The sequence below is a fragment of the Zalophus californianus genome, chromosome 14 (genome assembly GCF_009762305.2).
Source record: "Zalophus californianus isolate mZalCal1 chromosome 14, mZalCal1.pri.v2, whole genome shotgun sequence".
Taxonomy (NCBI): Eukaryota; Metazoa; Chordata; class Mammalia; order Carnivora; family Otariidae; genus Zalophus; species Zalophus californianus.
This window is the reverse complement of record NC_045608.1, coordinates 65376763-65393193: the sequence shown is the minus strand read 5'-3', so window position 1 is coordinate 65393193 and position 16431 is coordinate 65376763. Positions and strand designations below refer to the sequence as shown.

Here is a 16431-nt window from a genome sequence, read left to right as displayed (position 1 = left end):
GCTTGTAGGTTCTTAGCGATAACATGCCACCATTACTTTTTTGCTAAATAGTGCCAAGAAAATACAAAAAATAAGAAGACCCTCTGTCCATGGCTGGTTTTGGACCTGTGGTTCAATTTCACTATACTGGATGAGAAAGCAACAGTTTTTCTCACGAAAAAGTTTAATCTAGCCATTCCTGCCCAGGTGGGCTTAATTTGGGCTTTGCATAAAAAACAAGTCCCCTTCCACAAAGTCTGATGATGAGAAACAGGGAAACCCAGATGAGAACACCCTCTTTGGGCAAACATGAAGTGTGGGACATTTATCACCTTCAGCAGGAAATACGACTGCTAATTGGTCTCTTCATTAACCAAGGAGAGCATCTACCACTATAGCAACTCACAAGCTAGTGACAATTTGGGGCAATCCTTAAGTGCTTTCTAACTCATAATCATATTTCTTCTGAAGTCTGCCGGCCTAGAAAAATGACTCTAATTCTTCATGAATAGACTGCCCTCACCCTCACTAATGATGGACTCCCCGGGAAGGAAGACAGCGAGCAAGAGGTACACATCATAAACAGGAGAGATACTGCACCCAAGCCTGAACCAGGGACGATTCCTCTTTTAGAACCAGGCTATGGCCAGAGTGCTTTGTATTATCCGGGGGCGGGGGGGGGGTGGGGTAGGGATGAGAATCCTTTTAGCTTCTGCAGCAACTAGGAAAGGAGCTTCTACTCTTTCCCTCATGAACAACTGTTCTGTTCTCTAAGATTGTTATCACTTATGCGATGTGTGGACAGGGACAAAGGGATACTTAGGCAGAAGTGTCAAGCTTCGGTGGCAAGGAAGGCCTGTGTGGGTGGGAAAGTTAGGAAGGAAATTCTGCCAGCAACTGACAAGGGGTGAGCTCTTTCTAGTAGCAACCAGTACTTCAAGTCTAGAGATTAGTGGGAAAAATCCCATTCCCTGCGGACATGCCAAGAGACACAGCAGTAAGGTCCCATGGGGGCAGGAGGCTTGCAACACCCTTTGGCCAGGCTCCCTCCCCTTCCTGCAGGGAAATGATGAGCTAGGGCTTCTCTCTGGGGGCCCATGCAAATGTCCATGGACAAAGAGAGGACAACAGAGCCTGGGGCGATGGCTCCCGCATTAGCTACACTAGAGGATTCATTGGTCAGGAGCTTCCAGTGGCTCTGCTGTAGACTTCTCACCTAGAATGTGTGACCTCTAGAGGTGGCCTGCCAGATAAATGAGATATCACTCCCATTCAGCTTTGACATCCCTGGGATCTTGTTGGCATTTTTTAGCGAGTTTCAGAGGTTTCATCCAACTAGCAAACTGCGCCATCAGATCAGATGAGGACCTAAGAATGGCATCTTGAATAAAAAGCATAAATGCAATGGGTGTGGTTGGAGTCTAGGTAACTACTGGGGGTGTCTCTGGGCCTACGGTTCCCCAACATGACTCTGAGAGAGGAAAGACAGCAAATGCCGAATAAAAAACATGTATCAAATGTGCAAGAACGTCCATTTTCATTTAGTTCCTACCTCTCTGCAAACCGGTGAATGCAATGTGCCAAGGATGGCAGCCTCCTTAAGAGCAAAGGCCAGCAATTAAATAATAAGACAGCCGAGTCTGAAGAGCAACGTGGCCTTACCTGGAGACAGGGAGGAGTCGTAGGAGCTCCTCTCCTTGCGATTCGTCTTGAAGGCTTGGATGTCCTTTTCCCTGTATGTCCCAAAGCCTTCGTAGCTCCTCCTTTTACTCCCGCTCATGTCACTGTCCCACTTGTCATTCGAAGGGTTCATGTCACTGAACACGTCCAGGCTCTCGGGTCTGGTGCCGCCACTGTCGCCCCCGCTGCCGGAGTACCTTTTTGGGCATGAGTCCGCAGGCTCGCCACTCAAGTCCCCTTTGTCCTTGGCCTGGGTCCAATGCTGGGCATCAGAAAGTGACAGTGTAGACAGGGTGTCCACCTCAAAGTTGTTCTTGGAAGCTTTGTGGCCGGCTTCACTGTGCTGGTGCTTCTGCTTCTCTTTATGCTTATTCTTCTCACTCACTAATGGGAGCTCCTTGTCTGCACCACCCAGCCGCTCGCTCAGGATGTGGCTGGAGAAGCCCGTGGCTTTGCCTGCGAAGAGACCACTCAGGTTGTCATGGGTCCCCAGGATCCGGTCTTCCTTGTGCTTATGCTTGTGTTTGTGTTTTCTCTTGTGGAGCCGACCGCTGGCCAGACCGGTGCCACCCGCCTTGGGAGGATTCAGGGCCGGCTGCATGTCACCGAGACCCATGCCGACAGGTCCCTGCAGGTGGACTCCATGCTTTGCTTTATGCTTCGCTGTCCCCGACATCTTCATGTGGGAGCTCGTGTGGAACTGAGGAGGTGGCACTGTCGGCCTCATGAACGGGGAAGCGGCTCCGAGTGTGTGTGATAGGTACAAGGGAGCTGGGTATTGACTGTAATAACCAAGGTTCATCATAGGCATTGATGTGTAAGGCATTCCATAGGGTGCATAGTAACTTCCACTGGGAATAGGGTAGCTGAACCCTTGTAAAAAAGGCACCTTTGTCATGGTGTCATTGGTTTTCGCAGGCCTACCACGCTTCTTCTTTGACTTCAGGTCTGAAGTCCTGCGAAGATAGAGCAACGGGTCATACTGGATATATGGCACCGGGTAGTAGTGATCAAAATTAATCCGAAAAATGCTGGGATACGGATTCTCATGGTAGAAGGTGTAACTCCGGTGGGAGATCCTGAACACCTGGAACTTGGTGATGAGCTCTTCCAGGTCTGCCAGAAACTGAAGGTCATCACGATTCTGCAGGCTTTTCCGTTTCCTCTTGTGCTTTGGCTTCTTGAGGCTTTCGTGGGCCAGAAAGTTGTCCACCATGAGATGCTTCTGCCGGTGGCCATGCCGGGTCTTTGTGCTGGTGTCGGACGGAATGGTCTCCGGGTTGTCCAGGGAGCAGAAATCGAAAGAGTACCTCCGTCGGGATTCTGAACCCTTCTCCGCTTGGTCAGACGTGCTGTTGTTGTCCGTCCCAATGCCACTGTCGCTTGGGATCGTCTCCTCGCTGTGCGACTCGCTCACAGGGGACAGCGTGATTTCCTTGAGTGACCCGATCTCACAAAGGTGGGAAGGCGAGTTGGCCATCAGTCTGGGTGGGGACAGCTTCCAGGCTCCACTGTGGATTCCCTTCTGGGTTTTGGTTGGAAGAGCACTGATGGGCTGGAGATTTGGCATAGTTTTCGACTCTGAAAAATTGGTTTCAGTGCTGGCAGGGCTCAGGTTGCCATTTGACCCACCTAGCGGCGCTGAAAGTGGGTGCATAGCTGCTGGTGAAGATGCCACAAGGGACTGAAAGTTGGAAGGCACGGCTGGAACGTCCGGCTGGCTAGAAGCAGGCCTTGGGTGCTTGATGGCTGTTTTGGGTTCCTCGGATGGGGGTGGCAGCTCCGCTCTTGGCTTCCTGCCCCTCTTCTTGCCAATGTAGATGGTTCCCCTCTTGCTGACATTGATCTGCTTGCCCAATTTGCTCTCAATTGCCGCTGCCCCGGGGCTGGTCTCCGGGGGAGCTTTCGCCTTCAGAGCAATGTTGCTGGAGCAGGACAAGATCTGGTTCAAGATATTTTTCCTCTTGAGTGTTTTCATCTTATTGATGGTTTTGATGGTCTTCTTATCCAACACCCCAAGCTTTCCAACTTTTTTGTGAAACTTCATCTCGCTCATGGGCTTGTCCTGTCCTGGCACCAGCTGGGCCAACTTAGCTAAACTGCGTCGTCTCTTTCTTTTCTTCGTGCCAGGGAACTCCCGGCTGATGGGACTGACCGGGCTGGTGGAAGTCCCCTCGTGAATCGTCTCCACCGTGAGCAAAGGCTGCTTCTTCGGCCGCCCCCGCTTCTTCTTGACGGGCGTGATCACAGTAAGACTGTCTGTGTTGGTGTACAGAGGGCTGGATGGGGTGATGGGGTAGGCAGACGGTGGTTCCACCATCAGTTTATCGGAGGTGGCCAGGACTGCCTCCCGGAGCATACTGGTGGGCTTTGGTTTGCTGCACGTCCACCTCCGTTTCGCAGCAAATTTGGGATGCTGGATTTCTGGCAACTTTCTCGATGGAGAGTGGTCCGTGCATGTTGGAGGCGTCATGATCATGGGTGGCTTCCGCTGCTTACACACGCCTCCTGGCATGACTTTCTCGGCATTTCCGCCTGTTTCAAGGCCAACTGAGGGGGACTCGTTCTCTATCATTTTACTCAACTTAGGGACCCGGGGATCTTTCTTATTTCCCTCAGTGTTGGAAAGTATCCTGTTAACCACTTCACTGCTCATAGTGATTCCAGAAGCCAGGGCTTTCTCTGGCATGATCTTTTCTACCACTGCTTTGATGGACTGTCTCTTTTTCCTCTTATGGCTGGTTGGATCTAGACAGGGTGCCTTGATAGGGATAGTAATCCGGACATGACTTGAGTCATTTTCAGGATTACTGACAGAACTCGAATTCTGCCTGGCTGGTGATGCCTCTTGGGCATTATCTGCAGGGTAGCCTTCCCTTTTCCCTTCTGTATTGTCAAATGCTTTCTGGGCATTCTTGACCCAGTCCAGGTCTGGGTTTGCTATGGTTTGACTTATCACATCTTTTTTACTGGACTTTTTCTTGCTGCCTATGGTAGGTGGTTCTGGGGGCTCCTTTGCAACTCCTCCATCTTGATCTACCAAGGGCTGAAGTCCGTTGCACTCGACAGAGCTGCTGGGTGGGGCTGGGGAGCTGTGGCTGCCTGGGGATGGGACCACACCTCCCAAGAGCAGATCTTTGCTGTTGGACAGCTGACTCCACGTGCTCCCTGCACTGCCTTTCTTACCCTGGGCCTTTGCAAAGGAAGCCACGGGCTCAAGAGCGGGGATCTTGCTGGTGCTTGCAGTTTCTCTGCCAGACTCTGGACTGATGAAGCAATTCTGAGTGGCAAGTCCACTGTCAGAGTTGGTGGACCAGTCCATGTGGTTCTGGCTGCTGCTTTTTTGCTGGTGCTTTGGTTTTAAGGTGTCACTGGTGACGTCCTGTGGGAGGCCTGGGTCATAGTGGAGATTTGAGTGTTTCTGTGGCCGCTCGTAAGCCTAAGGTAGAGGGGTGGAGAAGGAGAGAGAGAGAGACAGAGACACAGAGAGAGAGAAACAAAGATGAACATGTTAGAGCTATTTAAAATTCAATGTCAAAAGCCTTACTTATTTGAAAGTTGCAAACAGCCACCTTTAATTCCAGAATGCTTTTGGAGGTTTTCTCATTTGCAGAAGTAAAAATACGTTGCACTGATTTGTAACATTAATAAAGATGCTTTAGTCGCTGTCTTCACTCCTCCTTACCCCCAACAACAGGAACTTTTACCCATCTTGGTTGAATGCAATCTCGGATAAGAACTCTCTCGTGAGAGAACAGGCCCCGCACGTCACTTAGGCCAGTTCCAGACCGTACACATGGAAGAGCTGAAATTTGTATAATGGAGAGTCCTGCCCATGGTGGCAGAGTCCAGGAGAGACTGTGAACTTCCTGACTCCCTGGTCCCTTTGCCTAACTCAAGCTGCCTCTGATTTCTGTCCCCACTTCCCATCCAACTCACGTCCTTCCCTGGCTTCCTCCTACGAAAGTTCACTTCTGTTTGCACTTTACCCTGGAGTTCAGCATCTCTTGTGCTCCAACAAGTAGCTCCCTGAGAACCACTGCAACAAGGGAAAACAGCACGAGCTGAAGGACTGGGGAGGGAAGTCTGAAGAATGTGTGGGGCCAAGGGGGCTGGTCAAGGACACAGAGAAGAAGAAATGAAGCAGGAAAGAAGCACAAAAGACCTTCAATCCTTCTGACTCTAGGAGTGGAACAGTGTTTGGGAGGTAGCCCTCTGAGGCATTCTGAAGCCTGCGTTGGGCACTGACAGCAATCTTGAGGAAACTCTTGGACAGTCTCAAAAGGAACTTTGAGTCTCCTGGACGAATGTGCCAAAAAAAAAAAAAAAAAAAAAAAAAAAAGCACGGTCATTCAAGATCACTCCTTCGAACTTTGTCAGCTGTGCTTTCCCTACGTGAATTCTAAAGGAAAGTCTCCAGACTCTGGCACCTTCCTTAGGACCGACTCCTCAGCTGGGAAAAGCAGAACCTGTGCTAGAGGCCCAACATAACTAGTGTCTACAAAATCACTAAGGGGGTAGATACTGAACACATCATTTTGAGACATTAAAGCTTTTTTTTTTAAAGATTTATTTATTAATTTGAGAGAGAGAGAGAGAGAGAGCATGAGTGGGAGGAGCAGAGCGAGATGGAGAGAGAAACTCAAGCAGACTCTGTGTTGAGCGCAGACCAGATATAGGGCTCAAATCCCACAACCCTGAGACCATGACCTGAGACCATGACCAAGAGTCAGACCCTTAATCAACTGAGCTACCCAGGTGCCCCAAGACAGAAAACTTTTTAATGTAAAAATGCTAACGTTATTTCCGATAGATTTTAAGCCATGCTACCAGTACAAAAGAAGCATTCCTCAAAGTTTATTGTAAGTCGTGTTTTATACACACAAGTAGTAAATGTACAGCATGCATTACCCTAAGATTTGTTAAAGAAGGGAAGATACTAGTAAACTGAAGAAAGTTTTGGGTAATATCTCCACTGAGAAGTAAAGGGTGATTGGCTTAGTGGATTTAGGAAGTTTTAGCCTGTAACATGTATCTGTCTTTATCTCTATGTATCTGTCCATGTATCTGTCATCTATCTATACCAATCTGTTTGCCATTGATGCTCCAGCATTGATACTTCATTAGAAAACACTTTTCACCATAGTCCCTGTTAAGAATCAAAACACAGATGTCAGAAAGCATTATGGGTAAAATTCAATGCAGTAAAGCAAGTAGGGTTTCCTTCACACTAATTTCTGGAATCCCTAGGTTTATTTTCTCCCTCTCTGATATTGAGAAATCTTGTTATACTTCTAGTATTGGATTCTGTTTGTTAAGTATCTTGAGAGAATCGCCCCCAAGCTAAGCCCAGGAGAAAATTAAGACAAAAAATGTATTTCCTTTTTTCTTCCTCTTGCAATGGTTAGTGGACACCACCATCATCAACTTCTAGAGAACTAATCCTGTCACTTGACTTTGCTAGGAATTACTGCTGGGCACATAGGCTGCTGTCCCATTTTCAAAAACAAAAAACTAAAAACAGAAATCTTATTCATGGCGTAAAATATTAAATGCCACTTATCTTTTTTTTTATGAATCAGAACTTTGCTGATTTGTCATTTGTGCTTTAGATTTTAGTTGGCACTGGCTATATACTCACAGGATGACAAGTCTACAAAAGGGCTTGGAAACAAAATGTCCTACTCTTTAGAGCAACAGTATAATTGATAACTCATACTAGAACATTTTTGAGAGTTAGTCGTGGCACTTACTAAACATTGCCATGGGACCAAAAATCTGAGTTACTCTTTTGGACCCCAGCAAAGCAGGACTTATAGTCACCCTGTCTCCCATACTCCTTCCACCTCCCCCACTTTTCTAGACCTGGTCACAGAAGTCCACAAAGAGGCTTCATAGTGAACCTGGAATTCTTGGTCATTGATTCTCACCAGTTTTTTGTTTGTTTGTTTCTATTGCTCCATCTTCCTGTTCTTGGTGCCTAGCAGAATCCTTAATTAACTCTCTGTGTTCAACTCTCAGCTCGATCATAGGAGGCCCCCTGCCTTACAGAAATACTCCTCTTATAAGTTTTCATGAAACCCTGTAGGTCATCTTTGTTGGACTTTTATCTTAGTGTTAATTTTATATTTGATTTGTGCATTAATTGAATTAATGCCGGTTTCCCTTTCTAGCCTGTATACACCATCACAGAAGTACCAAGCACAGTGCCTGGCAAATAGTAGGCACTCAACAAATGTTTATTAAATGAATTAAGGAACACGCATTTTGTGATGGGTATTTTATTTGGTCAGTAGTGAGATTAATGACCTGTATATTACAACATCCTCCAGCCTATTTTCTTATGTCATTCCTTCTGCACGCACCATTGTCTCTCATAAAGACATCCATCACAATCCTCCTAATGCTCTATGCCATTTATTTGTGTACTTTTCTATCTCCCTCTCCTAGACTGTAAGTACTTTGAGGTCACAGACTCATTTATCTTCTTATCCCCTGTGCCCACGACAAAGCAAACCACCTAGAAAGTTCCCAATAAATGTTTGCTGAGTGAATAAACAAAATCATGTTTGAGAAGCCTATTACCATGACAAAATACGTGGCTGCACACAGAAGATAACAAGCTGCCAATCATTCGTTTGATAATGGCTCATAAGGAAATTGGAGCACTCAAATGCATTAGGTAACGAATAAAAAAATCCTTCCCCAATACTGAAGGACTAAAGGCACTTGCAAGGTAACTCTTCTTCAATGCAATTTTTACTGTTAGTTCTCCCTCATCTCCTGTTAATTCTTTCACTTTCCAATTAACTCTGCCTTTGAGGAAGGCCACGTGACTGTCAGGGGGGTGGATTTCACTGTGATAGTTGAAAGGTGGGGCCTGCTCACTTACACCCAGGGCAGCCCAGCTCAAAGTCATGCAGTTAAGTGTGCCTGGTTCCCGGTGCCTCCATCTGGACACTGCCTGATCTCATTGTTTCTACCATTTCAGCTGCAATTTGCCCTGCTGGGAGAGCTCCGCAATCAAAGGGCAGCGTGGACAAAAGGGAAGCACAACAAAGGATCAGGACTAATAGGGGGAAATGGTGCTTTAAAGCCCCGCACTGAGATGGGCTGCGGAGAAGGGGTAAGGGGGACCAAGAAGGAGTACTCTGTAAGGGGTCCAGGAGAACACAGCTTTTCTCCAGCCTTGGCTGATGGCTACATCCTGCTGCATTTCACAGAATCCCATTTCTTCATCTGTCAGCCATGACATATTATATACACAATGGTGAAGCTGTCAGTTCCAATATGTCCTTCACTGAGAATTGAGTACTTACTCCATTGAGACAGAGATGGACATGGCAAACGGACCCCTAGCTCGATGCTGGCAGGGGCAGGGGAGGGGTGGGGGGCCGTACAGTCTCCCCTCCCACCCCGCCAGTGCTCTGGTCCTGGGCTCCCATGGGGGTCACTGGCTGGGGGCTTTACTGACCCACTTAGCACTCATTTCCATTTTCCCCTTAGATTCTGCATTTTTCTGGGAGTAAGACCTTAATCTTTTAAGGCCTCCATACTACCCTCTGTCCACAGCAAGGGTGTTGCCTAAGATGGTTACCAAATAAGGGAAGGCCTGATGATATTCTACATTAGGCCAATTATTTTTGTGGAAAACTTTTAGTACCAACTAAGCCCAGTGTTATCTCTTGGCTGTTCCCCCACCTCCATAAATTATTTGTGAAACACACAGCCATTTCTCTTAAAAGACTTTATTTATTTGAGATAGAGCAAGAGTGAGAGAGAGAGCGCACACGCACGTGCATAAGGGGAGCCGGGGGCAGGGGCAGAGGGAGAAGCAGGCTTCCCGCAGAGCAGGGAGCCCAGTGCGGGGCTGGATCCCAGGACCCCGGGATCATGACCTGAGCCGAAGGCAGACGCTTAACTGACTGAGCCACCCGAGAGCCCCCACACAGTCATTCTGAAGGTGTGGCTTACTCTTATAAGAAAAATACTTTCCATGCCCATTGAGCCTAGATGCCAAATGTTCATCAGTGAACCACCATTTTGAAAACTAGACAGATTTCCTTCCTAAAGGATATGTTTATGGAAGCAAGTTCTTCTGGAATGTGAAGAATTATTTTGTAAAGTAGGTAACTATCCCCTCCCCTACAACCAATGTATCATATACATTTAAATTTTGTACAAGTTAGATTTCTTTTGGAAAAGCACTTGATTTTTGTCTACTTTTGAAAACAAGCATTAGATCGCTGCATAAAAACTTGAAAAATCCATACAAATGGGAAGAAAATGAGTCACCAAGCCTTATCTATGGCTTATCTGAAGTAAGGGTTGTCACAATGAGAGAAGAGGGCTATTTGGGTCTGAGAAAAATCATATAACTCATCAAAAATCAAGCATGACTTTGTGAGCAATAAACTACTCTTTTGGGTTAGCTGTGTTTGTGCTACTTTCTGCTGACACCGATAATTTAAATTTACTGTTCGTGAGATATTTTGCTTTACAAGAGTAGGAAAATATGCCTGGGTATGAAGTCACGAGGGGAGCTTTTGCTCTTAATTTGGCAACTGGTGCTTCTCAAGATGGGATCCTGGATCACTGTATCAGAACCACCTAAGGTACTGGTCATTAATACAAACTCCTGGGCCCCATTGCGGATCTACTAATTGCAATCTTTTAGGGTGGGATCAAGGAATGTGCATTTTAAACGTGCTCTCCAGATAATTCCGATGCACAATGAAGTTTTAAGAGCACTGATCTAATGTTTGAATATCATAATTCCTCTGGGGTGGGGCTCTTCTGTGGTTGCTATGACATTTGCAGCACTTTTTGGTAGTAAATATGTAGAACAAACCACCATAGGCCCGTTAGGATATGCAATTTGGCACCATTGAGCATTCTTGTTTTGCTCTCTGAACTCTCTGTAATTTACATAGTAAGAAACTCTAACACGGTACCCTCTTTAGGTATTCCAAGTCCACTGCAAGGTGAGGTGGGCAGAAAAATCATCCGCATGGGTGGATGAGAGTACTGTCCTCCCAGAAAGAATCTGGAATGCAGGTGTTCATGACCTCCTACTCTGGGATTTCTATTTCCCCAACTCATGCAGGCCAATCCCCAGAGCCCTGGGGTATCCTGGCATTTATCTCTGAGGCTTGAAGCAAGTGCTCAAGGCTGAGCAAGAACTGAGTGTGGGAGACAAGGAATGTAACCAGAAACTGTCTGATGAAAGGTCCCCAATCCTGGCTGTACGTTAGACTTATCCAGGAGGCTTCATAAAGAACACCATGCCTGGGATCTGACCCAGACCAATTAAATCAGGATTCTAGAAGTGGGGTCTGAACAGTAGTACTTTTTTCAAAGCTCTTGGCCATCCCAATGAGCAGAAAAAGTTGAGAACTACTGGATTATATCAAAGACAGGGGGTCTGGGTTAGGGACTAGAGAGGTTCTGATATTACCAAATGTTCCAGTTCAGTGGTTTTCAAATGGACTAGGACTCCACAGAGTCCTGGATTTTGAAAAGATTTTTCTGAACCATAGCCAGCGTATGGGGCAAGAGAGATGCTTCACATCATTCTTTTAACCCCCAAATAAACAGAACAGCCTTGCAAAGGATTTCATTTAAGAGAGTGGGGGTGGGAAGAGATGGTTCTGTCACTTAAAGACTTTGAAAATGACCCTTTAGGCTCATGAACAGGAAGAATGCATATACCAGCTTCCACTGAACTTGACCCCAGAAGATCTCTCTTTAGCCTGGTTCATTCCTGCATTTGCTAATGGTAGGTATAGAAGAATGCCACTAAGTACCACCTTATTTCAACCAGGGCCTTATGATCCTTTGATTCCGTGGGTGTTAGGGACTGAATGTCTATGTCCCTCCAAAATTCATATGTTGAAAACCCGAAACCCCAAAGTGATGGTATTAGGAAGTGGGTTCTCTGGGAACTCAATGTGATTAATGAGGGTAGAGCTTTCATGAATGGGATTAATGCTCTTATATTAAAAGACACCCCAAAGAGCTCTTTTGGCCTTCACTACGTAAGCACACAGACAGAAGAAGGCCATCTATGAGGCAGGAAGCAGGCTCTCACCAGATGCTGCATCTGCCAACCTTGATCTTGGACTTTCTAGCCACCAGAACTATGATAAATAAATTTCTGTCATTTATAAGCCACCCACTCATTATATTTTGTTATAGCAGCCTGAACAGAAGCACTACCCAGCTCCTAAACAGACATAAAGTTTCCAATGACATATATAAAGTGAATGTGCCCTCATTTCCTGTCACGTGAATTACCCTGGGAAGTCACCTTGACTTAGTTCCCATATGAACCATTCCTGATTTACTTACTATTTGGGGGCTGTTTTGAGCGATACTAACGCACTCCTTTTCCTGGGGGTGATAACAGCTGGTGCAAAGACAGAGGCCCCTAACATATGCTTCCTTGAATGCATGGTAATTCTGCATAATTTAAAATGATCATTGACTTCATTCCAGCCACAATGTTATAATAGGTATTAGACTTACCCTTTCCATGGAAACAAATATAAAACTGAGCAAACTATATGAAGCAACCGTTTTCAGGCACTGGACTATAGATAATATGTGCTGTGATTCTAGAGAGAAGGAAACTCATGAGGCCCTTGTATCCCTAGTTTTCTTCACCTGGGAGCACTTTCTGAGGATGGGCACAGAAAAGTGGAAGCCAGAGATGTGGGATCTATGTGGAAAAAACAGAGATCAGAGTTTGGGACTGGAGGAACTGGGATTTGAGAGACAGGGTACCTAAGAAGAGGGAGCCATGTAGAAAAGAAACCCCAGAAACATTTATAGGGATATTCTTACATCTTTGGCCAATTTTTAATCTGCACTTGAGGGCAAGGCTCCATGAAGCCCAGCAAAGTTCAGCTACTAGGGGGCCACAAGCTGAACATAGAGTCCTGACATCACCAGTATTGGGCAGTGTTGGATTTCTGCTTAGCCAGAGTGGGGCAACTTTAATGAATATTCAGGAACTCAGCTGATATCCCAGAAATGGTACTCTTTAAGAGTAGGATTACTCTAGCCCCAGAATAGAAACTATGTTCATCCCTCCCTAACAAAGTTTGAAAAGAATCCTCAATAGGATAAAGCTAGCTTGCCAGTAAATTAACTATCTATCAGAACAAAAGTCAAACTCTTTAAAGGAAAACAACAAAATCCAGAATCTCTACAATATAGTAACTACAATATCCAGGACAAAATAAAAAATGCACTAGACAAGCAAAGAAATAGGCAAACGTGACCCACAACCAGGAGAGCCAAGATAGATCCAAGGCCCCCAAAACAGCCATTATGACAATATTCAAGTATTGAAAGGAAAAGATGAACATAATTGATGAACATATGGGGAATCTCAGCATAGAGATGGCAACTATACCAAAATAACCAAATGAAAATTCTGAACTGGGAAAATACAATATCTGAAATTAAAAATTCACTGGATGAACTTAACAGCTTATAGGACAATGCAGAAGAGAAGTTCAGTGAACATGATGGGGAGAGAGTAGAAATGATCCAAACTGAAAGAAGGGAGAAAGATGTAAAAAACAAAGAAACAAATAAAATAAACAAGGCTTCAGTATCCTGTGGAATTGTATCAAGAAGTCTAACATACATAATTAGCACCCCAGAAGTAGAGAAGGAGAATAGTACATGCAGATTAACATAGCGAAGAAGCTCAATAAACAGAACAAACACACACAAAAACCACATCTAGGCATATTGTGAACAAACTGATGAAAACCAGATAAAACTTTTAGAAGCAGCCAGAGAATTAAGACGCAAAATTATAGGGGAACAATGACAAAAATAATGTCTGACTTCTCGTCAGTAAAAATCAAGCCAGAAGACAATGAAATAACATCTCCAAAGTGCTAAAATAAAGACAAAACAGTCAACTTACATTTCTATATCCAGTGAAAATACCCTTCAAAAATGAAGGCAAAATAAAGATATTTTCAGATAAATAAACTGAGGGAATCAACTGCCGACAGATGGAAATTATAAGAAATGTAAAAGGAAGTTCTTCAGGGTAAAGGGAAATAATACCAGATGGAAACTCAGATCTACATGAACAAATGAAGAACATGAAAGCGGAAAATATGTGGGCACATATACAGTTTAAAAGACAAATGGTTGCTTAAAACAGAAATGGTAATATGTCACGGAGTTTATGACATTTGTAGGAATAAAGTGTACAACAATAAAACAAAACACGAGAGGGTGGTATATGGAAGTACGCTTGACCATTGAACAACGTGGGTGTGATGGTGGGTCCACTTATATGCAAATTTGTTTCAATAAATACCATACACTACTGTAAATCTATTTTCTCTGCCTTATGATTTTCTTAACACCTTTTCTTTTCTCTAGCTTGCTTTATTGTGATTATACAGTATATAGTACTATAACACACAAAATACATGTTAATCAACTGCTGACATTATCAGGAAGACTTCCAATTAACAGTAAGCTCCCAGTAGTTAAGTTTTGGGACAGGAATCAAAAGTTATATGTAGATTTTCGACTGCACGGGGGCGGGGGTCAATGCTCTTAACCCCTCTGTTGTTCTAGGGTCAACTACATACGCTTGTTACAGTTCTTATACTTGAAGGGATGTGATAATAGTTCAAAGTAGTCTGTGATACTTGGTGCACATTGTAATCTCTAGAGTAACCACTAAAAATAAAACAAAGACATATATCAAAAATGCCAACAGAAGGAAATTTATGGAATATTAAAGAGAGCTTAATTAGTCCATGAAAGGGCAAAAAAGGAGGAAACATAATCAAGAGAGATAAGGCAAAGAGAAAACATAGTAACATTGTAGACAAACTCGACACTACTTATATTAACTCAAAATATATTAAACACTCCAAAACAACAACAACAACAACAACAACAACAACAACACAGGGGACAGGTTGTCAGACTGAATGGAAATGTAAGACCCAACTATAGACTGTGTACAAGAGATACTCTTTAAATATAAGAACACAGCTTAAAAGTAAAAGGATAGAACGAGATAAAGCACACAAACATTATTTTAAGAATGCTGGAGACACTCCATACAATGTGAAATAGTCAGAACAAAAGGTATTACTGAGATAATCAGAGGCATTTCAAAATGATAAAAAAAGAAGTCAATTCATCAAGAACAGACAATATTACTAAATTTGTTTGCAACTCAAAACTTCAAACACTTGAGACAAAAAGAGAATTAAAGAAAGAAAGAGACAATTCCACAATTAAAAGGATTTTAACACTCCTCTCTCAGTAATAAAACAAACTGACCAAAGAAATCAGAAAAAAATATATGGAAGATTTGATCAACATGCAGCCAACTGAACCTCACCCAACAGCAAAACACCTTCGCCAATATATTTTGGAACACAAAAGAAGTAGGAGTGGCCAGTGAGCACACGCCAGTGTCCTCAAAAATCATTTGTCATCAGGGAAATGCCAATTAAAACCACAAGAAGATACTACTATATACTCAGTAGGATGGCTAATATTGAAAAGATTGACAAGTATTAACAAAGATAAGGAGCAACGATAACTCTCATCCATTGCCGGAGGGGTTGCAAAATGGTACAACCGCTCTGGAACTTGATTTGGTCACATCTTTTAAAGCTAAATATACACTATGACTCAGCAATTCCACTCCTATGAATTTACCCAAGAGAGATGAAAATATTTATCCACAATTAGACTTTCATAGAAACTTCACAGCAACTTAATTCTGAGTAGAAAGCACCTGCAAACAGCCCAGGTGTTGATCAACAGGAGAATACAAAATCCATCAATAAAAAGAAAAGGGTAGAGCTAATCCACAACATGCATAAATCACACACACAAGCTGAGCTAAAGAAGCCAGACCCCCCCAAAAGTACATATTGTACCATACTATTTATGTAAAGTTCTAGAACAAGCAAAACTCGTCTATTATGTCTACTAGTCTAAATCAGAACAGTGGTTGTCCATAAGGTGGAGTGGGGACTGGTGTGGTTGTGAAGGGGCAGGATGGAAGTTTCTGGGGATAATGGACATATTTTAAATGATGATAGGAGTGCAAATTACACAGCTGTATACATTTGTCAAAACCCCTTGAATGTATACATTTCAGTATATGTAAATTTTACCTCAACTATGAAAGAGAGAGACAGAGTACATCAAGCACTGATTATTAAGAACTCCTTATACCCAACACCCATGTATATGCACACACACACCCCCAAAGCCACTCTGTAGGACTTCGGGACTTTTTTCTCAAAGGAACACCTGAAGCAGCAGCTACTCATTGTTTCCCCTTCCTAGAGTCCTCCCTCCCCGCTTTGCACAGGGACCGCTGAGGGAGTTGATCCCAAAACAATGGAGCCTGAATCAAGGAGGCAGGTGCTTGTGGCTTCTGCAGGCCCCATTCTCTCCTTTCCTTGTCCTTGGCAACATCCCTGCCCCAGGCAAAAAGTAGAAAGGTGCAGCCTGCCTCCACCCCAGCCACAAATCCACCTTGTTTGAGGTAAGGAAGGAAGCTTGACAAGAACCTGCTCACAAATCAAAGTTAGCGCTGCCCCGCCTCCTCTGTAAATCATTCGAGATCCATCTGGGTAATGACTCCTCCAGTGTAATTCCCTATTAAGAGGCTTTATCTGGAGAGATAAGCAGCTGGTTTCCGTGTCACTAATTGCTGTCTGCTGTGATTTTAAAACATCTGCACCATTGTGCTCTTCA

General features: G+C 44.2%; 1 protein-coding gene across 5 annotated transcripts in view; it reads right to left on the bottom strand.

The window, feature by feature from the left end:
• Positions 1-16431, bottom strand: part of SETBP1 (SET binding protein 1) — a 362049-nt gene that overhangs the window by 101422 nt on the left and 244196 nt on the right. For all 5 annotated transcript variants that reach the window (XM_027577552.2, XM_027577553.2, XM_027577554.2 and 2 more), the window contains exon 4: positions 1642-5098. In XM_027577552.2, the coding sequence (XP_027433353.2) occupies positions 1642-5098 (3457 nt within the window). The remainder of the gene's footprint in view (positions 1-1641; positions 5099-16431) is intronic.